Raw genomic sequence first — 27,266 nt, forward strand, 5'->3', positions numbered from 1 at the left:
ATAGCCAGACCCTTTGACACCAAGGGACAACCTTTGGAGCTGAGAAATGAAGCCAGTGTGGAAGTACAAAAAAATAGTTCCTCTACTGTAATTTTTTTGCACTTCCACTCGTTCATGTTCAATTTGGTCAACTTTGCAGAATGAAATATGTTTAGAGTTTGGTACAAAAGCCTGGGGCTCGCTCGGGCCACTTCGGAGGTGGGGTGCCCCCGGCCTCTCGGCCTGGGGCTCGGTCACTCAGGCACAGCTGGCTGCCGGCGGAGCTCACGGGCGCGTCACTGCAACTCCCCCTGGCTTCTGCTCCACGGCTGCTGAGTGAGCCCTCATCTGGGACTCTCCTCAGCTCTTACTGGGACAGTGGCGCGGCTGCCCCTCTGTTGGTCTTCCTTGGTCTCTTGTGTTCTGGGGGCCTCTGGATGTCTGGAGTTTTGATCTCCTCCATACCTGCTTCATACCCTGGAGGACGGGGCTGTGGCTCCCCACACTCCCTAGCAGATCGTTACATGGAGAAACCTTTGGAATGCAAGCATGCTGATCCACACAGGTATGCACACAGGTGTACACACGGGTATTCACAGACGCGGACTACAGCTTTCTTGGCTGCTGCCTCAAAGCACATTGTGCGCTGTCTATCTTGCGTGCTGCACAATATCGTTTATTATTTAGTATCTACTGATATCTACTGCTAGCTAGTTTATTGTGATGGTGCCGTTTTTTTTAAATTATGTTGCTCTTTGTTGTTTGCTTTCTCTTCTGTTTTTTTTCTCCATACAGGTGACCCAGGTGTTTTTGTTTTTTTTGTTTGTTTTTTTTTCTCCCCCCCCCTTCTCCCCTTTGGTTTTCTTTCTCTCCCTCTCTTTCTTTCATTCTTTCTCCCTGTCCTATCCCCCAGTCATGTCTGTCCCGTTTGTAGCAACTGAAAATAAAATAAATTCATAATTATAATAAAGGTCAATCAAATGGACCAATATGGCAAGGCCATGATGATCCACTTGGTAAAATAAATCCGCTTGGCATCTTTCTTGGCCTTAAGACAACAATTCTGATGGCTAAAGATCCAAACGGGACACAAAAAAAAAAAAAAAAAAAAAAAAAAAAAAAAAGTTTGGTACAAAAAAAAAAGGGGGGTTTTGGTTTCTGTGAATAGCTTTTAAGATGAATAATGATACTGAAAATGTTAGCGGACACTTTTATTTCAAAAAATATATTCCCTAATATTTGTTATGTGTGGAGTTGTTTATTTTCTCATTTACATTCTGTTCAAATCAACTGGTTGTTGTGTTTGTTTCATTCAAAACATGTTACAGGGGACGTTGCAGCATGCCTTCTCATGGAAAAACTATGCGTCATTAGCACTAATTAAATGGTTGTAGTGTTTCTCACGTTTTTCATTTCATTTTCATGTCTCTGGAGTCATACATACAAATCAGCAAATAGCTAATATTAGGAGAGAAATCCATATCCAAATCTGGGATGTGGTGTCTTGCTGAAAGGTGAACTTCAGTCCTTCATTGTGACTCATTTTTGCTGTAGAGAAGCGACTTCTTACCATGATCCTACCACCACTACGATTGTATTAGTCAGAAGATATGTACAGCTTTGTATTTACCAGATATTCTTAATGGGGGTGGGTGTCAGTTTTAAACAGTTTTATTTGATTGTGCTTTGCCCAACCCTCTTTGACTTTAAGCATTACAATAAAATAAGTTGTGTTCAGTGTTTGTTGAGAATATTTATCCCCATAAAAAACACACCCCGAGTTCAAATGTGGTTCAAAACTTCAAAACACACAGAAAAGGGTGCAAAAATATTTATTGCTAATAAACCTGTAGTCAGTTGGTGTATATTTGCTTTATATTTACAATAATAGAGTACAGAGGAATGGGAATGTGAAAGAAAAATCCCAACCACTTAAATAAATACAAAGGGACTGCCACTGAACAAAGACTACAAACATAAACCAACTCCAGCAACTCCTATACAGTTGGACCAATGATTGCAGTGAGAGAAAAAAAATCTATATAAACTTTCATATATATTTAAATTATAGTCAGTGAATCTTGTCCTGATGCATTCAGCTGTCGCGCACTGATTTTATCTGATTTTTTTCCCCAAGACTGCAGAAACATCTTTGATGTTAATTTCAAAGTAACACAAAGCAGCAACATGGGTGAGCACTTTTTTTCTAATGCAGACAAGCACTTTTGTTCTATAGCTTGTTTACTGAGCAACACTTCCATCTGTGCTGGAATGATAACGGAGAGGAGGAGCGTTAACGTGCAGACTGAACGCCAGACTCATTCCTACGGTTTTGTTATGCAAGTATTACTCGTCATTATGTAGTTGTAGTTTAGCCATTTAACATCACATTTATGCTTTTGGCTAGCAACAGTCTAGAGAGTTAAAACAGTAGCTTACACAGTCATAGTTCTAGTGTATGCATGAAAAATGCTCATTTAAAAACAGTATTTACAGTAAGGAAAAAAAATACAAAAAAGTCACAGTTAACTGAAGTGCATGGAATGCAAACTAAACATGAAATTCAAACTTCATAGCATGTTTTTAATAATAAATGATCTGTGTTTGGTGACCAGTGTGTAGTTGTTACTAAATAAGTCATTACAGAGCTAAAATATAGTGGGCTTCTAAACATGCAGCAAGGTAGGGGGACGTGACGTGTCACTGTCAGAACTCCTTAGTGTCTTTATTTTCAAACAGGTGGAGTCTCTGCTCCGCTGTCAGCCCTTCCTTCAGACTCTGGTGGGATGAAGAGAGAAAAAGCAGACGCTAAATAAGTTTATGATGAACACAACTCTGGACACGTGTGCTGTTTCTGAGCAAGCAGTGTTTCTCCCAGTGTAAACCTGATGTCACCCAGTGAGTTATCCCTCTCAAATAGAGTGTTAACACACCACACTACAACTGATAGCAAACCCTTCTTTAGCATGTGTGCTATGGAGTCCCAAAACTGATAAAAGGTTGCATAAAATGGGTTTAACTCAACTGTTTTACGTCAACACTTTTCCTTCACCTCGAAGTTTCTCCATTATAACTTATACATATATAAGTTCTTTTAATGTTCAGCTAATTGCACATATTCAAAAGCAGACTCCAAACCTCTTTGTTCTCACTGTTAACTTGCATTTTATTTTGCTCTTTTCACTGTAAATCATATGTTGCTTTTTAAGCTTTTACTTTGTGCACATTGAATTAAAAGTATAACAAAATGTGCAATAAATAAAATGACCATTGTGATTGAAGTTCATATCTTGGCCAACGTTTTATATTTGATTTACATTTACCTTTGTCATGAAGTCACTCAAACTGAAAAAGCATTTTCCAAGCTAGGCAGCTTCACATCAAAGCACTGTGGCAGTTAGCAAGGCTGTGACCTCTTTACTTCCTCCCTTATTCATTCACAACTTCCCTTCATAGAGATCGTGCTGATTAGTCGCCAACCGCATCTTTGAACTGGGAACTGATGCATTGGTGCATTAGTAAAAATGTGTTTAACCAACAAGAACAACAAAATATTGAGTCGACTAGATGCAGACACTTCTAGTATTATTTTACTGTGAATATTAAACTATTACTAAGACAAAAACTCTCATGTTAACAAGTCTATTTAAAGATATTCAAGCAAAATTACTTTTGTGATTTTATTGAGAAAGTGAAGATGAAGGAAAAGTTTTTCCATGTTGTTCTTGTCATTTTAATCATTTACCTGCCTAACAGTGCTGATTAATTAAGAGTTCAGGTGCATCTTGACTTGTCTGACAAACAGCTTTTTATTAGGTTTGGGACTTCATTGTTTAGCACTGTGTAAGTAACCCCCTCATACAATACAGTTCATGGCTGATAAAGTGAAAGGACCCACATATTAGTAATCAAGCCCAGTGATAAGTCACATACACAGTCACTCTGCCAAACCTGACATTCATTCTTCACCACCATGCAAGTGTGGAGTATTTGTGCATACTAATGTGCAGAATCTGATCTTTTGAGTGGCTTGAGAGGTGGAGGACAGGAGGGTGTGCTTATCCACCCATGGGTGCGTCTGGTTTGGTTTACCTAAAGGAGAAGGGGGAGGAAGCTTACACGTCGTCAGCAGCCCTAACTGTCCCAGGGCATGTCTCGACTCACAGACTGAAGACAGAAGGGGGAAAACACACAGGCAAGTGTGTGTAAGACTACTGCGGTGTTTCATTTGCAATACAATGCCTACAATGCAGTTCTGATGGGAGTCACGACATGGATCAGGAAAATGCAGCCGGTTTGCATGCAATGCTGCATGCAACTTAGCAGGTGACCTGTAGGTGGCAGCAAGTCACTGGAAACAACTTCTCAGGCTTTTGAAGGCTGGAGTTAACCACTTTCAATATCTGCTGTTGCTTGAGCAATGATACAATGGGTGATAGAGTTCAATGAGAAAACCTGAATTAACACATCTGATAAAACTCTTTGCATGCCCCTTCACAGGACACTCACCTTTGACCTCATGGTGCGCTCTGAGCGTTTCGCTGCAGCAGCTGCCATCTTGAGGATGTCAGGGTTGCTTTTGGACTTCATGATATCTGGAGGAAAAAATGTGTCGGTCACAATAAGATAAGAGTCTGGGTGTGAGTCGATTCCAACATGAGGTGTGTTTTGCGGCGCGTTTTCGTACCATAGCCCCCTCGTTCCACCTCCTCCAGCGCCGGCTCCCCGAGCGCCTCATGAGCCAGCTGCAGCTGGTCTCTGAGCCGGCCCAGATCCCGCTCTGCTTTGGCCTTGACAATGCTCAGCTCTGTGTAAATGTCCTTGTACTTATCTGTTGCATATTTCTTATCCTGAAAGCACATTGTTTGGCAGTTCAGAGAAAGGATTTATCTTTAGATCTGTGATGAATTTATGAGGGGGAAAGAAAAAAACTGAAACTTACTCTTTGGGCTGCTTGCAGTTCATCTTTGAGGGAGTTGATTTCCTGCTTCAGGTACTGGACTTCAGACTCCTTCACTCGCAGCATAACCTGGAAAACAAGACGAAGAAAAAATTATGCTAAAAATATGAGCCAAGTCACCTTGAGGGTGGAAACATTTCCTGAGGAGAGGCTATTAAAACCTTACTAGCAGAGACTCGTTTTCATACGTTTCACATCCAGGAACTTATGCGACTTGAACCTTACTTCTAACTCGTAGAGCTCCTTCCCCTGTATTGTGGTATTTGTGTCTCCCACTCCATCCTCAGAGGTCATGGAGCGCATCTTAGTGATTTCTGCTGCCAGTCGGTTGTTCAGCTCCTGAAAACATCCCACAGAAGCAAATCAGAAGACTCAGAATGACAGTGCACTTTCATGCCCACTGGGGCAGTTATAACACAGTTATTTGTGCGCTCAGGTGAGCAGTGTGCGTTTCTGTCGGCACCTGGTTGTGCGCGTTGAGCTCCTGGTTCTCTCTCTGACACTGCCTGAGGGCCTGTCGCTCTGCCTCCAGTGCCTGGGCCAGGTGGGCGTTTTCCAGGCACTTCTGGGAATACTGTTCCGACAACACCTCAATCTCCCGCTGGAAGGAACACAACTCCTCCCTGAAATACAATTCAACACCGTGCTGAGAGGAAAAAAATACTTCAGGAGTGAAAAAAACCTGAAGGTCAGGCAGGTCTTTAGCATCTGTTAGTTTGGGGTTAATGCTGAGTACTTTTATTTCAGAGCAAATAAACAGCAGCAAAATGTTCCCTGCAATTTAAAAAAAAAAAAAAAAAAAAAAAAAAAAAAAAAAGAGCTTCTCCTTTTATCCGGCATCAGAGTGAAAATAGAGAATGTAAAAAAATCGAAGCCAGTTTAAATGCAGTGTGATTTATAGTCAACACCTGCACTTCCACACATGTTCCTGTGTGAAGCATCACAGGGTGTCAAGCTGCTGAACACAGTGCATGCATGCATGTCCCAACAAGTCAGCAGTGACACCTGCACCGTCAGCAGAAACCTATTAGTACAATTATCTTACACTCAGAGTTGAGCTACACGAACCATTACTTTTTTCAGTCAACTCTTAAATACATGTGGAACATTTGTACAGACAATTTTTAACCTTGGGCTCAATTCCAACAGTTTTCTCCTTTTTAAGTCATCTTGCGGATTAATCTGAATTTTTCCTCCTGTCCAGTGGACTACTTAGTCAACAGGAATATTCTTTTATGTATCCATGACGAGCATGATTGTTGGGATTTTCTCTACATTAATGAATTATTATTAAGGTCTGTGCCTAACAATATAAAATGAACTGAATTTTATTTCTTCTACAAAAAAGCAGTCTAATGCTTTGATAGCTAACAATAGGTGTTCAGCTCAGCTGAGATTTGAGTTGAGGACAGCTGTGGCCAGAACATAACTCACATAATATTCATCCTATAACCATTTACATGGAAGGCTGCTTTCCTTCAATGTCAGGGACATAGACTCAAACCATGCCAGCCAAAATCCACCACTGCATAACAGACCTCCACACCGTACGGAGTAATGGTTCAGTTTTTACCTAAAATTGTCTTTATAAGATATTCTAAGTATACAGCGGTCCCTCGTTTATCGCGGGAGTTAAGTTCTAAAAATAACCGGCGATAAGTGAAATCTGCGAAGTAGCCTACTTTATTTTTTACAGTTATTACAGATGTTTTGAGGCTGTAAAACCCCTCATTACACACTTTGTTCAGACAGGAATGAACATTTTTACACTTTTCTCTCTTGTTTAAACTCTCAAAAGTTCAAACCTTCGTAGAAAAATAAGACCAGTATTATAGAATGAAACCAAAGGCACCTGCAGGTGACGACGTTTCATCGACATTGTTGTGTTTGTGTGGGAGAAAACTTACAAACATACAGTGCAGCACTTCAGAGTCACGCTGGTAGTGATCCAACATTTATGTAAATTTGACAAGCTGAAGGCGTTCTGTACTGTACAGGAGACACGGCACGAGATTGATTGACAGTGGTCTACAGCCAATCAGGACGCAGAATACAATGCACTGTATCTTGTCAAACAACTACTTCACAGCATTTTTGACATGTCCCACCAGGCATGATCACTGGTTCAGCCAGCCTGATAGTTTGTCAGCCCTCATCAGCTGAGATGAGAGAGGGGTTACAAACACTTTGGTGCTTATGGGTATGAGAAGAACTCACTCATGCTGTCTGCGGATCTCCTCGATGTCTGCATTCTCCGTATTGCTGTTGGCTTTGCGAGCCTTTTCCAGCTCCTTCTCCAGCTCTGTACGGTGGGCGTTTTTCATTGCTTCAATAGCTGAGATAACAAACAAAAAGTTTCTTTTTAATCAAAACTTACTGTAACGCATTGTAAGCAAGTTATGATGAGCTAAAGATATAGTAGGAAAAAGATACAGTTGGTACGACTTTTCTATTTACCTGCGATGGTGGCTGCCGTCTCCTCGGCCAGCAGCCTCTCCTTCTCCTCCTTCAGGTTCTCCAGCTCTCTCTGGTGTTTCTTCTGCAGCTCGTCGATCACTTTCTGGTGAGACTCCTCCATTGCAGCGAAACCTCTCTCACAGGTGGCCTGTGGCAAAAAGCGAGCACACTGCAGCTGTGAGTTTACAGGTCACCTGAACGTGGGACCAAAAGGTTCTCCTGATCAGGAGCTGAGCAGGAGGAAAAACCTCCTGGACCTTTATATATCATTATATGTCAGTAAAGATCATCAATTTAGTTATAGCAATTCACTTGCAAGCTTGAGCTTGTCAGCCATGAGCAAGTTGAGCCTGTGTGAGTACAAAAAGGATTAAAAGGAATGACAGGATACACAACGCACGGAAGAAAAGGGCAAAGACAATGAGAGAGATGTAAGAGAAAAAAAAAAGCTGCCATTTCCTGTCCACAGCACAATATCCGAGCTTCTGGAAATCCGGACTCCAAACAGCACTTGTATCCTACAGCTAACGCACAAATCCTAATCTGCCTGGAGGCCAAATCTTTGGTGGAATGTGTGGTTAAGCTGACAATTATATAACTGGGTGTCTCAAACATTACATGTGTCATAGGACATCCCAATCAGCTTGCAAAACTGCCACTTCTGGGTGGTGAGAATAAAGTGAGGGAGAATAATAATCCTCAATAAGAAGAGATTTCAATAGCCTTTGCACTTGCCCAACCTAAAACCTTGCCCTACTTCCGTCCTGTATTCGCTGCCACTAATCTGGGTGTTTGGTTGGTGGCTGTGCCCCGATCCAAGTCCTTCTGTTTGTCTGAAGTCAAAGAGACTATATGAGGAGCCAACACAAGTAAAACTCACTGGTGTGCTACAAAGCTGCGTGAATGATGAATTAAAATGTCATCTTCATAATGCAATCTTCATGCAATCTTGCTACTTTACCAGTCTGTATTGCACTATCCAAACATACCTATTGTCATTGGGGCTGGGCATCTCAGTTTTACTCTTGTCTGACCATATACAATGTTCTCCAGAAGCCATTTGGCTTCCAAATTTATAGCTGCAAATTTGAGTGGAGGTTGAAGGCTTTGATTCAACCTCCAGGAGGGAGGGTCAGGGGCTTCTTTCTTTGTTAACTCCCTCCTAGTCCATGGCCACATAACGCTGGCTTCACTCTGGACAGTGACAGTTAGCGGTTTCCAGCTCATGGCAGACTTGAGCCTTGCTGGTTCCTGGGCTGGTCCTCAACTTTCTGGCCAATTTCGTGTCACGTGATGGTGATTCTAGGTGTTACTGGTCAATCCAAAAAGTACTGGCAAAGAGAAATTACCAGCTGCAGTCAATCATGATCGCTAATAAATAACTAACAGTAATAAGCCTTGGTGTTGTCAAGTTAAAAGATATATTAGAACCTTTGTGACCACTTCTTAAAAGGTTTTAATGAATATATGTTTATATTTGAGCCTTTCAGAGAAAATCCAAAATGAATTTGAAATTGTTCACCCAATTCTTGTTTATAAAGTGAATAAAGATGTATGCTATACAATCATTCCAAAAGAATTCATTATTAATAACAACACTCATATCCACGATGAGTGTAAATAAACTTTTGACCAAAGCCGTATGTCCATTCCCTCTTCTAGACATGCAAAATTATAACTAGGTCCCGTTTGCCCTGTTAAAGTTGAATTGTGTTTTTCTGCAACATCTACTGAATTCATGGTGTCACAGATTTCATTATCACAGAACGTACTGTAGCTGTGAACGACAATTACTACCTCAAAACTGAAACTTAGCAGACACAACCCCAAACACTCATTCATGTAAGCATATCAAATTAAACACCCCTGCATTAAGTGCTCAGAAACTGTGTTTAATAAACAGGTATGGCTGATTGTGTTAATGTATTTGTTTGTGCCTCTGATAGCAGGATGATTTATGGGGGATGGTTTTATTTACTTTTAGCTCTGGTAGTTTATGGATGGAAATGTGAGGCCTAACATAGGAACTAATAACCATTGGAAGCCTATCCTATCTGGATTCAGGAGTTTTTGGAAGCATACCTTTGCAAATTAGAGTATAATTATGGAATTTGTATTAAACCTTCTCCAATACAAATCCTACTGAAAAACTAGGAGCTGTTGTCCTTTATGTTCAAGAAAATATCAAATAATTTCAGATCAAGATATTTATTCAGTGACGTCTTGTCACTGAGGGCATTTTCCCCATTGCAGAGGTGTGCAGTTTTGGGCAGCTCTTGGAGCCAAAGGGGAAACCCGCCCCCAACCCTGTATATGAGGACAAGCCTTTATTATCTTAGGAATGGCATTTAATTTTTCTGCTTGAGAAAATATTGGGTTTCATCACAAGTGCTGCCAATTAGCTGCTGACAAGTTCAAGAAAAAAAAGCTAGTACTGAATGCACTGAAATGTTAGCTCCTCAGTTGTCTTCAGTCACAGTATGGAATAAACAGTCGAAGCAGCAAAAGGAAAAGAATTAAAGTTAATATTAATCTGAAAACAGAAATGGTCTTTTTAAAATTCTTAACTCTAAAAGACTTCAAGGTGCTGCAAAGGATCAGTTATTTGCTTTGTAACTAAAACTGCCGAGATTAGATCAGTAAAGCACACTCAACTACCAATAGAGGAACTCATTTCACAGAACAGTCGGGCACTGACAGATTTCTGAAGCCCAAATTTGAGAGAAGCCATCAGCTTCAAACTCCAAGTCAGAGTTTGAGGCTTCAATCTTGTATTCATTAAGGTAACTTTGACAAAACATCAACAAAATGGGTTCCTCAATAAACAACTAAAGCAGCATCAGTGATAACATAAACCTACAGCAGGTTAGTTTTCATGCAACACAAAAGAAAATTGGTTTACGGAACAAAGAGCGAGAGAAGGGAGTAGATGTTGGGGAAGGGAAGGGGATCTGGGAATGCCACAAAGGAAAACAAGGCATCACAGATGGAGGATGGCAAGGACAAGGAGCACTTCCACCTTCAGGTTTTCCAGGTCTTTCTCGTATTTCAGCCGCAGAATGGTTACGTCGCCCTGCTCTTCGCGCCGTCTCATCTCTTCGGTCATGACTGAGACTTGGGTCACCAGCTCTTGGATGCGCTCTCTCAGGGTTAAGGCGTGATCCAAAGGTACGTTGTCATCTGCTTCATTCCTGCCTGCAGTTGCTAGATTCATCATGCTTCGCAGCTCTTCCATTTCCCGGTCAAACCTCTCCAGGAGACTACTCCTCTCCCTCTCGTGCTGCTCCTTCAAGTTCTCCATACAGTTCGTCAGCGAGTCAATCTCTTTTACATTCTCTTCTGAACGGAGACGAAGTGTCTCGTTGGCTTTTGCCATTTCCTGCCTCAACTTATCAACTTCCTGCTCGTAGCCATCTTTGACTTCTCGTAGCTCTTTCCTGTGCTCGGCTATCATATCATGAAGCTCAATGGTTTTATCGACTGAATCAATGGATTCTCCTTCAATCTGAATCAGAGTTTGAGACCCTGGGGCAGCTTTCAAATACGCCTCAGATAGCTGACTTTGAAGATCTGCCAATTTGGACTGAAGCCCACTGGCAACTTCTCTTAATTTTGGACAATTTGGACAATTTACGCCAGGCATCTTTACTTCTTCCTCTTTTTTCTTTAGCTCTTTCTCATACTGGACTTTGAGCCTAATAATCAAGTAAGATATGTATGCTTCTTTGAGAGATTCACGCAGATGTTCGGAAGATTGTGTTTGTTGGCCAAAGCTTGCTAATGCCAAAGAATGGAGTTTATCATCTTTATCAAGCTTCAAACTGGAGGCAATCTGCTTAAATCTCTGCGACTTTTCCTCCAGAATTTCTTTTAACTGTTTAAGAATCAGAGCATTTGTTTCATTATCAAGCCAGCTATACATCGATCCCAAATCTGTCACTCTGTCACTTCCAGCGTCTGCCTGCGAACAAATCCTCCTAATCAAGAGTATTAAACTCTTCTCTGCCATCATCTGTTCTTCTACCCCTCTGTCACGGCTCTGTCCGTCTTCCTTTGATTTTGCTACAGTGGTGCCCAACAGTTGGCTCCAGAACTCTCCCTTTAACACGAATGACGCATCTTTTCCACTCGGGTAAAATGTCTCTTCCTCTGAAGAGGAAAATAAAGTGCTTTTTAATTCACCAAGCATACTCTCAACATCAACATCTACCTGTTCTAACATTTCTACAACCTGATTCATCGATTCAGACCTCATCTCAAACTCTTGTACTACTTTCATTAAAAGTCCTTTATCATCCACATGCTTCTCTTCTGCCTCAACAGATTCAGCATCCTTTTCATCTGCACTCATGCTCATTACTAGCTTCTCTCTTAGCACCCTTATTTCATTTTCTGCTTCTTCTAGCTTCTCTCTGCTGACCTTCTCAATTTTCTGATTTAGTTCAACTAGTTTACTGTTCCTAGCTTCTAGTTCCATACAGTGCTGCTCTGTAGTCTGAAGGCTTGACTTGGTCTCAAATAACTTTGCTTCTGAGGCTTCAAGCAGCTCTTGGAGTTGCTCTTTCTCTGGGTTTAATTCGTCATCTTCATAATCTCCCTGGAAGCCCAGACCTTTCAGTGTGGCCTCTCTTAACTGTAGCTTCTTTTCAGTGTCTTTAAGGATGCTGCCAAGCTCCTCCAATGTAACGAGCGCTTCATGGAGCCTCAAGGACTTCTCATTCAACTCCCTCTCATAATACTCCCTGTCTATGGCATTGGCTTGGTTTTCAGCCAGTTCAGCTTTTAGTCTTTTCAGCTCCTCCAAGACAAGGTGATGCTGTTTGCCACCTTGCTGGCTGATGAGCTCAGCTTTCAGTCTGTCTATCTCTCTGTCAGCCTCAGTCAGTTGATTTATTATCTCCTGACATCGCTGTTTCAATGCTCCATTTTCACTAGTTAAAAGTTCAATCCTCTGAGACAGCATCCCAATAGCTTCATCACTCGACTCTGAGTAGTTCTCAGTTTTGGACAGAAGACTGTAGGAGCCCTTTAGGCTTTCAAAACTTTGCTTGTGAACTTTCCCCACCATGTCCTCCATGGTTAGAAGACGAGCTTCATATTTGCGGATGCTCTCTCCAGCTCTAGCTAAACTCTTTTTTATGGTTTCATTTTCTAACTCCTGCTGGTGCTTCCAGGTCTCCAGCAGCTTCTGAAGTTGATGCTTCTCTGCTGTGTCTTGATTACAGCTGTGTAATTTCAACACTTTCGCCAGCTCCTTTAGAGTCAGAGGATTGTCATGCGTTAAGTCCTCTAGTTCTTGAATAGCCTCTGTGGTGTCCTGGATTAAAAAGCTAACTGGTTTTTGGACAAGTTCAGGGGGAGGGCCTTCCAGGATTGATGTTTTGTGGGATTCAGAAAAGTAAGGGTCCTTGATGGGAAGGTGAGAAAGCGAGAGGCCAAGCTGTGCCTGCATATTGCGCTTTTTCAGCTCTTGCAGCTTCAGGAGCTCTTTGGTCTCCTGGTACTTCTTTGTTAAACTCTGCGCTTGAGAACTAACCAGTTCGGGCCTCTTCATCTGGGGCGTCACATCAGCCTCCAGACCCAAAGGTTGCTCCAGCTTGGAAAAGGGGACCAGACAGTTGGTTAACACACAGCAGGGGAGACACAAAGCTTGCTTATAATTTCCAGCGCTAACTACTAATTATTTCTCTTTAAATTATTATTATTAAATTAAAAAGTGACATTACATTAAGCATTCCCACATAACAATACCAAATTATGCAAATGAACAGATTCAAAACAAATCCAAAAATTTCTTTTGGTTTAAAGGTGTAAATTAAAAGCAACTGAAAGATTTAAATAGCTGGGGTTAGTTAATACCAATAGCATGCACATTTAATGGTTAAAGGTTACTTTAAGTGGTAAGTAATGCAATATTAGTTTCAGCTGAGTGGTTTATTCAAGGATAGAAAGGCATACCAGGTCCTACAAACACACATTTCACAGGTTTCACGTCCAAGTCTGAGAGGAGATAATGAAATGCATTATGCAGCTCAAATCTAATGCTTCAAACACCCTCCCAACTTTCGCAAAATAATTCACTGTCTAGAGTAAGAGCACTATACTTGAAATCTGCCAAAAACAAAATTATATATAATTTACATATATATGTATTTAAAACATCATTCAGCCTCACTCTGTAAGAACCCATCCATACATCAAAACACAAGCAAAGAAATCGACATCATACATTTACGTCAGTACACTTCTACATATAAAATTTGTTAAAAGAATAACAAATGGATGTCTTTACAGCAGTTAATAGAAGAATCGGATGTCCATGCAAATGAGTAGAATACAGGCCAAGAGGTTATTATTCCATGTCAAGACAAACATTTCAACAAGTGAAGCAATCGTGCCAGAGACTATGCAGGAAAATGTCACTCTAAACTCAAAGACAAAGTTCTCTTCATGAACTTGGCAAGAAACAACTGAAAAATGAATCAAAAAGAAAACAAGTTCTACTCAAGTTTCACTTTTTCCATTTTCTATTGCTATAAATTGAATGATGAAGTCGAAATGCAAAAGAGAAAATTACAAGGAGAAAAAAAAAAATGCCATCATTTCACTTCCGCTTTTCTAATTTTGATTTCATGTTCATCTTTTTGTATCGATTCTATGAGAAAAAACTAAAATACGGTAAATGTTTAAACACACTTCAACATTATTCTTATATTTGTGTCTGTTTATCACTTTTCACATGTAATTAACACTTACAGTGAAATAACACCTCTCCAGAAACTGCAAAACTACAGTCCTTTGGTCCAAAATCAAGAAAATTACTCAAATAACTCCTCGCATGAGTCCTGATAAAGTAAAAACCTACAACACAAAGCGAGCAGATTAACTAGTATAAGCCAATTTAGTAATGAAATCTTATCGTTTTCCACATGCAATGAAGTCATGCAAAGGCGTTTATCTGTAGCCACTTTGTAGCTTCGTCAGTTTGGTTGCGATTTTCTCTCGATAAAATACAACATGCAGAAAATGTTACGAAATGAAGTAGAAACCACTGCTCAGTTAAGAATGTACTGATCGAGTTTACAACAGGACTTCCCATAAGAGCAGAATAAAGGGACAACTCACCGGAGAGATGTAACCAGATCGGTCATCCTGCTCTCTCTCCAGAGCCATTCTCAGCTGGATCTCCAGCTCCTGTTTGTGCTTATTTGAGTCCAGGAGCTGCTTGTGACAGCTCTTCAACTGTGCCTTCAGGTCCTCAATCTGTAAAAACGGCAGGAAGAATATTAGAATATAAAATATATAATGTAGTGTGTGTATATATATATATATATATATATATATATATATATATATATATATATATATATCCATCCATCCTCTTCTGCTTATCCAATTCAGGGTCACAGGGGGGCTGGAGCCAATCCCAGCTGCCATAGAGTGAGAGGCAATTTTGAATCACCAATTATCATAACCTCACTAACTGCAGCAAACGCCCAGTTATTGGTGCTGTGGGAGAAGGCAGAGTACCCAGAGAGGAGGGAGGAGACCATGCCACCCCCCACAGAAAGGCCCTGACCATATGGTTATTTGAATAGGAGAGACTTAAAGACAACCTGAATAAATGCAAACACGCATTTTTACAATGATGACTTCATTTATTAAAGAAAAAGTTACGCAAATTTACTTGGCCCTATGTAGGAAAAGTAAATTCCCCCTAAACCTAATAACTGGTTGTGCTACCTGTGGCACCAAAAACTGCAACCAAGCATTTGCAATAACTGCAATCAGTCTTTCACATCACTGGGGAAGAAATTTTGCCCACTCTCCTTCTTGTTTGAGGTCTTTTAAAAGCATCTCAATAGGATTTCAGTCTTTTTGTTTTTGTTTTTAGAGCCCCACACCATCACACTACCACCACCGTGTTTGACTGTTGGTAAGATGCTGGCTTCATTGGATTCATCTTTCACTTGTTAAGCAAATACCTAAACTGTTACACTACAGAGTTATTATTCATGACTATGTTATACTGTATGCAGCAATCAATTCAATGACAAGTTTAAATTTACTGAAGCTCTTAAACCGATTAAAACTAACCAAATAAAATCTAAAATGCATTTTCCCCCTGAAGCTTAAATACAGGCTTAGCTCTGTACTTGCTGACTGGATTCTTCACTCTGTATATTTGAATTTCACTCAAAACAACAGCAACAATCTAAATCAAACAAGGAAACATACCCCTTGCTTATAACTCTCCAGTAGCTGCTCCAGCTCTACAGTCTCTCTAGGTTGCACTGCGGTGGGCAGCGGCACCCTCCTTTCCTCCCGCATGGGCGTCTTCTCTACCTGTCGCCAGTGTTCTTCGATCACCTCCTCCACCATCTGCTGCCTCTCCAGAGATACGGGACCTAGCGAATCCGGAGGTTCGTCTCCCCTCTTATCGTCGGTCCCCTCTCCTTCTTTAACCGATGCAGGGTCTGAACTTGTCACATTCTCGTACCTCTTCCGTCTCTCCTCTCTTCTCCGACTGCGCTCGAGCTCCCCCATGTCTGCCTGGAGACTCTCGGCTTCCTGCGCCCGCTGTTGAGCCAGAGCCTGGGCTATGGGCCTGAACTCTGCCCAGTCAAATGTCTTAGAGCGGCCTTCTCGCCTGCGCTCGCGAGCTCGGCTCTTAATGACTCCAGAAGTGGCTTCTTTGTCTACAGATGAGGCCTCAGAAGAAGGAGAGTCCTGAGTGACATCTGGTCTGACGAGACCCTCTAAAGGAGAGAATGAGCCATGATCCTCGGTCGAGCTAAACGGCGAAAGAAAGCAAAGTAAGTTTCTGCTTTCCTGTTCTTTTTTCATCTCTAAACTTTGAAATCTATCTTTTAATGTATTAATATACATGAATATTACACGAAAGCATTGAGTTTCTTGATAACTGAGAAGCATGTGTTACAGCATAACTGTGACTTGTACCCACCTTGCCACATCAGGGGCAGTGGAGGGTCTGACATTCTTCATGACTGCCTGGATCCAGTTCCTACGTATGCCTGCTGTCATGGCAGACAGAGTGTGCACTCCTTCCTGCGTCTAAACATCAAAAAGCACAGTGAAGAACACACAAAGTGATGAGAAAGAGCGATATAAAGAAGAGATGTAGCAGCCAAAAAATCCTCAATAGAAATCTCTCTTTATCGTAGCAGATTCATTAGCGCTTCTCTAGTAGCAAACCTGGAAAAGTAAGAAAACCCAAATAATCCCACATCACTACAAATACAGTGATTTCTGTTTTTGTGCCTACAAACACAGCTGCAGCACGTTCATAGATGTCCAATGAACAAAAGTAGCAGTTCAGACTAAAAGTTATACACTTTTATTGTTTCGCTTTTACGTGCGCTGCTGCCATCGTTGATTGTTAAGTCAGAGTTGATGGAGCTGCCCCAACTTTCCAAGTTGGAAGCCTGACTTGAGGGGGCGTTCCAGTTAAAAAAAAAAAAAAAAAAAATCCAACTGGGAAGTTGGAAATTCTGACTTAAAGTTGAACGCACCACGTGGAGATGTCAGCTCATGGAGCTGTGTGGTTGCGTATATGGAGTACTAGCTAAAGTGCCTGCAGCACTTTCCAAAGCCTTCATTCAGTATTTAGTGGCGACTCAAGGAAAATTAATATAAAACATAGAGATGTTAGTAATGTGCGTGTGAGACAATATTCAGGGAAAGTTTCTTGCAGATTGGAGGGCACACACACACACATTCTTACATTCTGAGTCACCAAGCAGTTTTTAAATTGGATCGGTGATTTTATGACTGCATTTATAGAATAAACCAAACAGACAGCCTCACATTACTGTTCACACATAAGGGCTTAAGATGACCACTTGGTGGCCACTTTTTTTCAATGCCTTTGAAATAAAATAAAATACATGAAATGAAAATGTTCTTCTTGTTTAAACTAAATACTGAGTGACAAAAAACACCCAGATGATGAGACAATATGACATTTTACTGTGGATATCGAGTGGAAAATCTGGCATTTACCCCAGAACACGAGCAAAATTACATGTTAAGTATTGCTAATGGTTAAGTGCAACAAAATCTAGAATCAAACACACGAACTGATACAATGTCATCAGTGAAAGATTTTTCTTTGAGCAGAAAGGTTTGAGACAAAACAGGCAAAGGCCTCTTACATGAATCTGAAAGCCATAGTTTCGCTGAGCCTGGTATTCAGTTACATTGTAGCAGGTGGACAGGTCAATCTCACCATCCAGGTCAGAGGCCTGAGTTACACAGAAACAAAGATGCATTTTAAAGGTAGAAGGAAATAAAAACATAAGGTGTGAAAGAGAACAAATAAGCCCACCTCCTCTGCAATTGAATCCTTGTAGTATCTCAGGCTGTGATCAGTCAGCACAAACCAGTACTTCTTCCACTTGAGAAAAGAATATACAGTTTAAAAACAGAGCTGTGTAATACAGCAAGGTAGCATAGCAAGTCACATATCGAGTGTCCACACAGTCCTATGTGTCAGTGTAGAGTTTGTCTCTTTATATATCTTATAAACAGTATTTTAAAGCTTCCTAGCACCACCCTCGTCTTTCAAGTCCATTGAAGATGGAACATCAAAGTGTGGCCACAGGTGTGTAAAGGCCATCGAACGCTACAGACAGACAGTGACTCAGGTTTTTGAACTCTTTTGATTTTTTTGAAGACTCCAGCAATCATTTTCATTTAGCTTTCAATGGTTAATACCATTTTCAGTTTCCTCTTTACGTTTCTCTTAATTAGCTAATAAAAATGGTACCTGGCCTTGCTCGTCAAGTTTCACCATCCAGCCTTTCTTGAAGTTCAGCAAGTCCGGCTAAAAAATACAGAAATAAATCAATAAAGAGAGGATACAGATTCGAAGAAAACGTCACAAAGCAACATGTTTTTCATTCATCGTTCTTTATTAATGTGTTGCAGCAGCAAACTACCACCACCCATCTTCATTTTAAAAGAAAGCATCAATAAAGACTTCAACTTTTCTCACAAACAGCGCCTAAATAAAACGAGAGGTAATGCAGTGGCAGTGTGTCAAATTCAAGTTCAATACCTCACTGCTAGCATTCAAAAATCAGCAGCAGCTAAAACACATGCTCACTCAGTCGGCTGCAGGGAGAAGTTGACCCTGCCAGCGGATCAGACAAGGATGAGGATGTAAATGTGGACCGCTGACTGGGGCCAACTTCTGCCACATGTGTTGCAGGGCTGTGCTGCCCACAGAACCCAAGTGCTCAGCCTGACACACACACACACACACAGACACGCACACGTGAACAGTGACCACAGGAAGCAGTAGGAAGTTGTGACGGGCTCATACACACTCAGACATAGTCTCTTTTTTCCATCTTAGATCTAGCAGAATGAATTCACGCAGCATAACAAACTGCACACAGAGAGAGCAGGATGAGAAGAATAACCTGGAGAGTAGGGGGAGAGCAGGGGGCTGCGCCGCGCCGCGCCCTGCAGCACGGGGGTTACAGCACCCTTGCACCACCACAACAAGGCCAAAGGAACATTAGGAAAGAAATCACACATTGATAAAGTTTGTCAGAGGTCACAGTTGATTTGTATCAGATATTCTATTTAAAGTCAATCTTATTTCCATCAGACTATGGCTGATGATCAATATAAAGTCAACAGAACTTGTTCCAACCTTATTTTACCAGAAAAAGGCCGATGATAATGAATTTAGCGCTACGTCGTGAGCAGCAGCACATGTGCTAATGTTGGGCCTGCTGTAGTTTTACAAACCAACACATTAGGAGCATGAGTGAAATAAACAACAACAAGACAAAACAAAATGCTAACGCTCCCATCAAAGCAGCCCTCGGCTCAAAAGACGACAGTGTTGAAAAAAAGGTACAGTGGGGCAAAAAAGTATTTAGTCAGCCACCGATTGTGCAAGTCCCCCCACCTAAAATGATGACAGAGGTCAGTAATTTGCACCAGAGGTACACTTCAACTGTGAGAGACAGAATGTGAAAAAAAAAAAATCCATGAATCCACATGGTAGGATTTGTAAAGAATTTATTCGCAAATCAGGGTGGAAAATAAGTATTTGGTCAATAACAAAAATACAACTCAATACTTTGTAACATAACCTTTGTTGGCAATAACAGAGGTCAAACGTTTACTATAGGTCTTTACCAGGTTTGCACACACAGTAGCTGGTATTTTGGCCCATTCCTCCATGCAGATCTTCTCGAGAGCAGTGATGTTTTGGGGCTGTCGCCGAGCAACACGGACTTTCAACTCCCGCCACAGATTTTCTATGGGGTTGAGGTCTGGAGACTGGCTAGGCCACTCCAGGACTTTCAAATGCTTCTTACGGAGCCACTCCTTTGTTGCCCGGGCGGTGTGTTTTGGATCATTGTCATGTTGGAAGACCCAGCCTCGTTTCATCTTCAAAGTTCTCACTGATGGAAGGAGGTTTTGGCTCAAAATCTCACGATACATGGCCCCATTCATTCTGTCCTTAACACGGATCAGTCGTCCTGTCCCCTTGGCAGAAAAACAGCCCCATAGCATGATGTTTCCACCCCCATGCTTCACAGTAGGTATGGTGTTCTTGGGATGCAACTCAGTATTCTTCTTCCTCCAAACACGACGAGTTGAGTTTATACCAAAAAGTTCTACTTTGGTTTCATCTGACCACATGACATTCTCCCAATCCTCTGCTGTATCATCCATGTGCTCTCTGGCAAACTTCAGACGGGCCTGGACATGCACTGGCTTCAGCAGCGGAACACGTCTGGCACTGCGGGATTTGATTCCCTGCCGTTGTAGTGTGTTACTGATGGTGACCTTTGTTACTTTGGTCCCAGCTCTCTGCAGGTCATTCACCAGGTCCCCCCGTGTGGTTCTGGGATCTTTGCTCACCGTTCTCATGATCATTTTGACCCCACGGGATGAGATCTTGCGTGGAGCCCCAGATCGAGGGAGATTATCAGTGGTCTTGTATGTCTTCCATTTTCTGATGATTGCTCCCACAGTTGATTTTTTTCACACCAAGCTGCTTGCCTATTGTAGATTCACTCTTCCCAGTCTGGTGCAGGTCTACAATACTTTTCCTGGTGTCCTTCGAAAGCTCTTTGGTCTTGGCCATGGCGGAGTTTGGAGTCTGACTGTTTGAGGCTGTGGACAGGTGTCTTTTATACAGATGATGAGTTCAAACAGGTGCCATTCATACAGGTAACGAGTGGGGGACAGAAAAGCTTCTTACAGAAGACGTTACAGGTCTGTGAGAGCCAGAGATTTTCCTTGTTTGAGGTGACCAAATACTTATTTTCCACCCTAATTTACGAATAAATTCTTTACAAATCCTACCATGTGAATTCATGGATTTTTTTTTCACATTCTGTCTCTCACAGTTGAAGTGTACCTCTGGTGCAAATTACTGACCTCTGTCATCATTTTAAGTGGGGGAACTTGCACAATCGGTGGCTGACTAAATACTTTTTTGCCCCACTGTAAGTGGAATTCAGTAATGTGGAAAGATTTTACATATTTAAAGTCAGAAGAAGGATCTGAAACAGTGCTGTCCTTGCACAGTTGCCCGTTTACCTGCACAATAAACTGCAAGGACAGTTACTTTCTCCTGTAAAATGCTGCAGAAGGTTTTACAGGAGAAAGGTTGTATCTGAACAGCTGACTGAAGTCAGAGAAAGTTGATTCTGTTCATCTGAACGTACCATTATCTACTGGAGAAACATTTCACCACTCATCCAAGTGACTTCTTCAGTCTTCTGAAGAAACTTTATAGAAATTGTGATTTTAATCATAGACAGAAAGCAAAGTTCCCCTTCAGTCGATTCACTCGGTACAACACATAAGTATGGGATATCACGCCCTCGCGTGTCCTGGCTGAAGAAACCTTTATTCACGCCTTTACGGCAGATGACGTGTGATGACACGCGCACGGCCCCGCCCGCACATATAGCCGCTGTCATCACAGTCATCCCTCAGTTCTTACGCTCTTCACCTCGCTGAGAACACCTCTGCTGAGTTGGGCTAGCTAGCTGCTGCTAGTTAGCTCCGTTGTCTGCCAACTTGAACTTAGCTTAACTGCCCCTGTTGGTGTTAGCCTCCACCGCCCAGCTGGTGCGTAGGCTGCCCGCGGAGCGCTATTTTCAAGTTTTTCTTGTGCAGCGTTTCGCTTTGCGTTTTGGAATGGACTCCAAACCGAAGCGAGCAAAGCAGAAATCTTCTGTTCGCCCCTGTCCTCAGGGATGCGGTTTCTCTTTGCACGACAGCGACCAGCACGATGCCTGCCCTGTCTGCCTGGGGATCGTCCACGCTAGGAGAGCGTTGACGGAGCCCGAAGCTTGTGCGTTTTGTCGCCAGCTCCGGCGCTCGACCCTGGAAAGACGGGTGACGTTTGTGGAAAGAGTGCTGGGACGCTCGGCTGTCGCACGGCATGACCCTCTTCTTTCCGAGTCTGGAGCCCCGGCTTCGTCCGAGTCCGAAGACGAGGATTTTCCGGTCGATGTCCCCGCGATTAGCTGGGCTGACCACATGGAATACGTTGACGGGTTAGCCGATGACGGGCCGGAACCATGCAGGGGCGCTGACGGGCTTCAGCCTGGGTTGAAGCCCGCCAGCGCTCCCCAGGAAGACGATGACGTGCTGGACATCGGCCTGGACATCCATGGTTTGTCGGAGGATGAGCAGGAGAGCTCATTGTCGGCCCAATGTGCCGCCGCTGCTGCGCCGGTCGGCCACGATGACACCTCTCTTTTCTCCCTGTTTCGCCGTGCTGCTGAGAAGCTGCAGGTGGACTGGCCCTCTCCTCCACCAGCTCGGAAGCCGTCGCGGTTCGCGGGGTTTTTCCTCCCACCGGAGCCCGCAACGGCCAAAAACTGCCTTCCCATGTTCCCAGACTTTCTCTGCGAGCTAACAGCGTCATGGGACAAACCTCTGTCTACCCGCGTCACTGTGCCCGGCTATGGACAGTACATGGAATTGGACGGCGCCGAGGGAGCTGGCTTAGCTAACCCACCCCCTATGGAGCCGTCTCTGGCTGCTTATCTGGCCCCGTCCCATAACCATGGTGTCGGTGGCCCCGCAACTCTGCCATCCAAGCACTGCAGATTCTCGGCCTCGCAGCTGGAGAAGATTTATCGGGCTCAGGCCGGCACTGCTCGCGCCATGAGCTCCGTCACCATGCTCCAGACGTACCAGGCAATGTGCCTGGCGGAGCTTGGATCGCTGGTTCCTGATGACAGCCCGCTGTCACCTCTTCTTAACGAGGTCAGAGTCACCACGGATTACATCCTCCGTGCGTCTCGCTGTGCAGCGCTCTCCCTGGGCAGAGGGATGGCTTCGACAGTAGTGGCTCAGAGGCACCTGTGGCTGACCCTCTCCGACGTCCCGGATAGGGACAGAGCTGTGTATCTGGACGCACCAGTGTCTGCGGCTGGGTTATTCGGACATTCACTTGAAGCCATTCAGGCTAGATTCGATCTGAGGAAGAAGCAGACGGAAGCTCTGCGCGACATCATCCCCAGACGCCAGCCCCAGCCCAAGCCCACAGCTAGCTCTCACAGGCCCGCCGCTCCTCTGACGGCTGGCAAGAGACCGGCGCCCACTGCTGGAGTGGGTGTGCCGCCGGCGGGAGCACGTCCTCCGGCCCGAGCTCCACGCCAGTCGGCCTGGGGCAAAGGCCCACCCTCGGGCCCCCGACGGGACCCGACGCCCAGGAGGAAGAAGCCTCGGCCCTCCTAGCCGTGGTTTCGAGTGGAGAAGGGGTCCAGCAGCAGGGAGACGCTGTTTTTACCCCTCTGTTGCCGCACAAGAGGTGCCGCTTAAGTTTTGTTCAGGTTGTCAGCCCCAGAAGGCGCTGCACTTTCCTATCGCTGTCTCCCAAGCACAAAACCCCTGCACACACATTGCCTCAGGTAACTCCCGGTTCAGGTGTGTTAAATGTTCAAGCGACCACATCGAGTGTTCCCGCTGTTTTTCGTTGTTGTGCCCCAGAAAAGGTGCATCCAACAAAATGTATGAATGTACATGTTTCCATGTTACAATCAATAAAGAGTGTTGTTTATTCTCAAACAATCACAAATGCTCAACCTGCAGGCGAAATGAGCCAGGTCAGGCAGGGGATGCAGTCCCCTGCAGACACACTGGGGGGCGACGGCGCCCCGCCGTCGGTGCTGCAGGTCAGCCGGCTGGCTGCTCACTTCCCTCAGTGGCGCGCTTGCGCCCCCTCTCCGTGGGTGCTGCAAACCGTTGCCATGGGTTACCGGTTGCAGTTCCGGGTCAAGCCGCCTCGTTTCCAAAGAGTTGTAAACACGATTGTCAACTCCGAGGCAGCCATGATACTCAGAGAGGAAATACGGGCGCTATTGCAGAAAAGAGCAATACGAGTGGTCCCCGCTTCGGAGACGGACAAAGGTTGGTACAGCCGTTATTTTGTCGTTCCGAAAAAAGGGGGAGGGCTTCGTCCCATCCTCGACCTGCGAGTCTTGAACACGTATCTGCGAACGTACAGGTTCAAGATGCTAACACTCAGACAGCTCTTGAGTGCAGTCGGCCCGGGAGATTGGTATGCGACAATCGATCTGACAGATGCTTATTTCCATGTCGCTATACACCCGAAACACAGGCAGTTTCTGAGGTTTGCATTCGAGGGCGTAGCCTACGAATACCTAGTGCTGCCGTTCGGGCTGTCGCTCGCTCCCCGCACCTTTACGAAATGTGCCGAGGCAGCGCTAGCGCCCCTCAGGGAGAGGGGCATCCGCATCTTGGCCTACCTAGACGACTGGGCTCTCGTAGCTCGCTCCGGAGAACAGGCGGAGACACAGCTGTCGCTAGTTCTGTCACACATTCAGACACTGGGGTTCTCTGTGAACTTTCAAAAGAGCTCGCTAATCCCGGGTCAACAGATCACTTTTCTCGGTCTGGAAATATGCTCTCTTTCCAGCCGCGCACGTTTGTCGGAGCACAGAGTGGCCGCGTTTCATCGCTGCCTCGCTCAATTTCAGCTGGGACGCAGACTGCGTTTCCAGACGATATTGCGCTTGTTGGCAGTGAGAGGGATCTGGTCCGCGGCTCAGCGCCAGCTGCACATCAACCACTTAGAGCTGTTAGCAGTGTTCTTAGCTCTAAAGCATTTCCGTCCAGTCCTGCAGGGCCAGCATGTCTTAGTCAGGACGGACAATTCAACAGTGGTGTCTTGCATAAACAGGCAGGGAGGAACACGCTCTTTTCCCCTGTTGCAGCTGTCTCGCTCTCTGCTGTTATGGTGCAGTGTTCATTTTCTGACTCTAAGAGCCACCCATGTCCCGGGCCACCTGAACCTGGGGCCGGACCTTCTCTCCAGGGGGGGTCCTCTGGTGAGAGAATGGAGGTTACACCCTTCGATAGTGGCTCGGATTTGGGATCTATTTGGCGAGGCGCAAATAGATCTTTTTGCTTCCAGGGTAAATACTCACTGCCCCCTGTACTTCTCCATAATCGACCACGATGCACCCTTGGGCTTGGACGCGCTAGCGCACCAATGGCCAGACGTGCTCTTGTATGCATTTCCCCCAGTGGAAATGATATCTCCGGTTCTGGAGAGGGTGCGTTGGCATTCCCTCTCTCTGACCCTGGTGGCCCCTTGGTGGCCCACGAGGTCGTGGTATGCGGAAATAATCAGTCTGCTTGCAGCAAGTCCTTGGCAGCTTCCTCTCCGCAGGGATCTCCTCTCTCAGGCGGGAGGGGAAGTGTTTCATCCGCGCCCGGATCTGTGGCGCCTTCATGCTTACCTGCTGAGAGGTTAAACTTGGTTGCTAAGGGTTTGCCACTTAGTGTGATAGCGACAATTCAGAGCGCCAGAGCCTCGTCTACTAGAGGCTTGTACGCTTACAAATGGCGAGCCTTCGAGCGATGGTGCCAGGACCGCCACACTCTCCCATTTCAGTGCTCTATTGTGGATGTTTTGACATTCCTGCAGGAGCTGCTGGATAAAGGCCTTTCGTTTTCGACAATCAAGGTTTATTTAGCGGCTATATCTGCTTGTCATATCGGTTTTGACGGGGTGACACCAGGTGCACATCCCCTCGCCGTGCGTTTTCTGAAAGGGGTTCGCCGGCTGAGGCCCGTGCTTAAGTCCAGTGTCCCTGCTTGGGACTTGTCTTTGGTGTTGGAGGCCCTTTGTGGCCCACCGTTTGAACCCGTTGAGTCTGTGGATATGAAATTTCTTTCGTATAAGACCGCATTACTTCTCGCTTTGGCCTCAGCGAAGCGAGTGGGTGACCTTCATGCGCTGTCTGTGCATCCTGCCTGCACACAGTTTTCTCCTGATGGCCGCAAGGTCGTATTGCGTCCGAATGCTGCCTATTTTCCCAAGATCATGCCTGCATCTTATAGTTCAATGGAGTTTGAGTTGCTGAGCTTTTGCTCCCCTCCTTTTGAATCTGAGGAGCAGGGGAGGGTGCATTCTCTTTGTCCGGTGCGTGCGCTACGCACCTACATTGAGCGCACTCGGGATGTGCGTTTATGTGACCAGCTGTTTGTCTGCTTCGCTAATCCGAATAGAGGTAGAGCTCTGTCCAAACAGAGGCTGTCCCACTGGATTGTAGAAGCTATCTCGCTGGCATACGGCACCAGAGGTTTTGCGTTGCCCCACGGGGTGGGAGCTCATTCCACCAGGGGGATGGCGACCTCGTGGGCTCTTTTTAGAGGGGTGCCTGTGGCTGATATTTGTGCAGCGGCTAGTTGGGCGTCGCCGCACACTTTTGTGCGGTTTTATCGGCTGGACGTTACGGCCCCTTCGGTGGCTCAGGCTGTCCTTTCTGCTGGGTCTACCACTCACTAAGGTTGTGGTGGTCCCGTTCCGGTTCGGTGGCTGCTCGGCGGGGCGTGTATATATGTCCCATACTTATGTGTTGTACCGAGTGAATCGACTGAAGGGGAACGATTAGTTATGTCTATAACTTCTGTTCCCTGAAGGAGAGGAACGAGGTACAACACAGGGTGGCCCCACTGAGCAGTTGGCTCGGTGAAGAGCGGCTATCGAACTGAGGGATGACTGTGATGACAGCGGCTATATGTGCGGGCGGGGCCGTGCGCGTGTCATCACACGTCATCTGCCGTAAAGGCGTGAATAAAGGTTTCTTCAGCCAGGACACGCGAGGGCGTGATATCCCATACTTATGTGTTGTACCTCGTTCCTCTCCTTCAGGGAACAGAAGTTATAGACATAACTAATCGTTTTATTACATATTATGTTATATATTGATAGAATGAAAAAATATAAATAAAAAATCCTAACTGTGTATTAGACTGAGCCATTCAGAAGAGGATTAGAGCCATTGGAAGAGGAGGGGGGGAGACCAAAATACAAATTGAGGACTTCTTTTGGACTTTTTTGAAATCTGATAATAATCTCAGAATTGTGGTTAAAAAAAAATAATAATAAAAAAAAATACTGGCCCTAATCCTCTCCCATAGTTCCAAGAGGCAAACTCTAGGGCTGAACAATAAGCCTGCTTAAAAAATAAAACTGCCAGTTCCTTTAAAGGTCACTTAAGATTTGCTCCAAAAACAAGTCAGTCCCCATAGACTCATTACATGCACCATTTAGTTGGACTTTTGGGGTATTAAAAAAAAGATATTTTTATTTGGTAAGATTTAAAATTAGGGGCAGGGCTAGTTTGACTGCTAGTGATGCTAGTACAGCAAGCGGACAGCTATGGGCTAAGCCTCATATGTTGCTTGGTATTAACTAGCTATGTCTATGTGTTGAACATCTGCAGTTTAGCTGAAAAAGACTGCTAGCTGACAACTGAGCGTGTCATGCTCTCATTGAACACTCATCCAAATAGGATACCCAAGATAAGTGTAGCCAAATGCT

The 27,266-nt window shown here is 44.3% G+C and overlaps 2 protein-coding genes across 7 annotated transcripts in view; one reads left to right on the forward strand and one right to left on the reverse strand.

Annotated features, from left to right (window-relative positions):
* Positions 1-1,795: 1,795 nt before the first annotated feature.
* The window catches only part of LOC120736645 (myosin phosphatase Rho interacting protein), a 51,601-nt gene continuing 26,130 nt past the window's right edge, over positions 1,796-27,266 (reverse strand). For 3 of the 6 annotated variants that reach the window (XM_040036897.1, XM_040036896.1, XM_040036899.1), the window contains 15 exons: positions 18,186-18,242; positions 17,745-17,813; positions 17,572-17,661; positions 16,362-16,471; positions 15,635-16,190; positions 14,522-14,659; positions 10,416-12,992; positions 7,397-7,544; positions 7,157-7,274; positions 5,403-5,562; positions 5,165-5,278; positions 4,922-5,008; positions 4,667-4,829; positions 4,489-4,574; positions 1,796-2,757 (listed from right to left, as the gene is read on the reverse strand). In XM_040036897.1, the coding sequence (XP_039892831.1) occupies positions 2,686-2,757; positions 4,489-4,574; positions 4,667-4,829; positions 4,922-5,008; positions 5,165-5,278; positions 5,403-5,562; positions 7,157-7,274; positions 7,397-7,544; positions 10,416-12,992; positions 14,522-14,659; positions 15,635-16,190; positions 16,362-16,471; positions 17,572-17,661; positions 17,745-17,813; positions 18,186-18,242 (4,545 nt within the window). In that variant the 3' untranslated portion in view covers positions 1,796-2,685. Of the gene's footprint in view, positions 2,758-4,071; positions 4,147-4,488; positions 4,575-4,666; positions 4,830-4,921; positions 5,009-5,164; positions 5,279-5,402; positions 5,563-7,156; positions 7,275-7,396; positions 7,545-10,415; positions 12,993-14,521; positions 14,660-15,634; positions 16,191-16,361; positions 16,472-17,571; positions 17,662-17,744; positions 17,814-18,185; positions 18,243-27,266 lie in introns of all 6 variants that reach the window. The other 3 variants (XM_040036898.1, XM_040036900.1, XM_040036901.1) reach the window with 3 other exon arrangements.
* On the forward strand, positions 2,755-26,616 carry LOC120736647. The gene is made up of 3 exons (XM_040036906.1): positions 2,755-2,829; positions 14,372-14,375; positions 24,464-26,616. Exons 1-3 carry the CDS (start codon positions 2,800-2,802, stop codon positions 25,189-25,191), a joined length of 762 nt encoding a protein of 253 aa, XP_039892840.1. The 5' UTR covers positions 2,755-2,799; the 3' UTR covers positions 25,192-26,616.

This window comes from Simochromis diagramma, unplaced genomic scaffold, assembly GCF_900408965.1.
Source record: "Simochromis diagramma unplaced genomic scaffold, fSimDia1.1 OVJJ01000371.1, whole genome shotgun sequence".
In the NCBI taxonomy this organism is placed as follows: domain Eukaryota; kingdom Metazoa; phylum Chordata; class Actinopteri; order Cichliformes; family Cichlidae; genus Simochromis; species Simochromis diagramma.

What these genes read in the sequence shown, in the direction of transcription:
- LOC120736647 (XM_040036906.1), top strand. Translation starts at nt 2,800, where the DNA reads ATGATGAACACAACTCTGGACACGTGTGCT.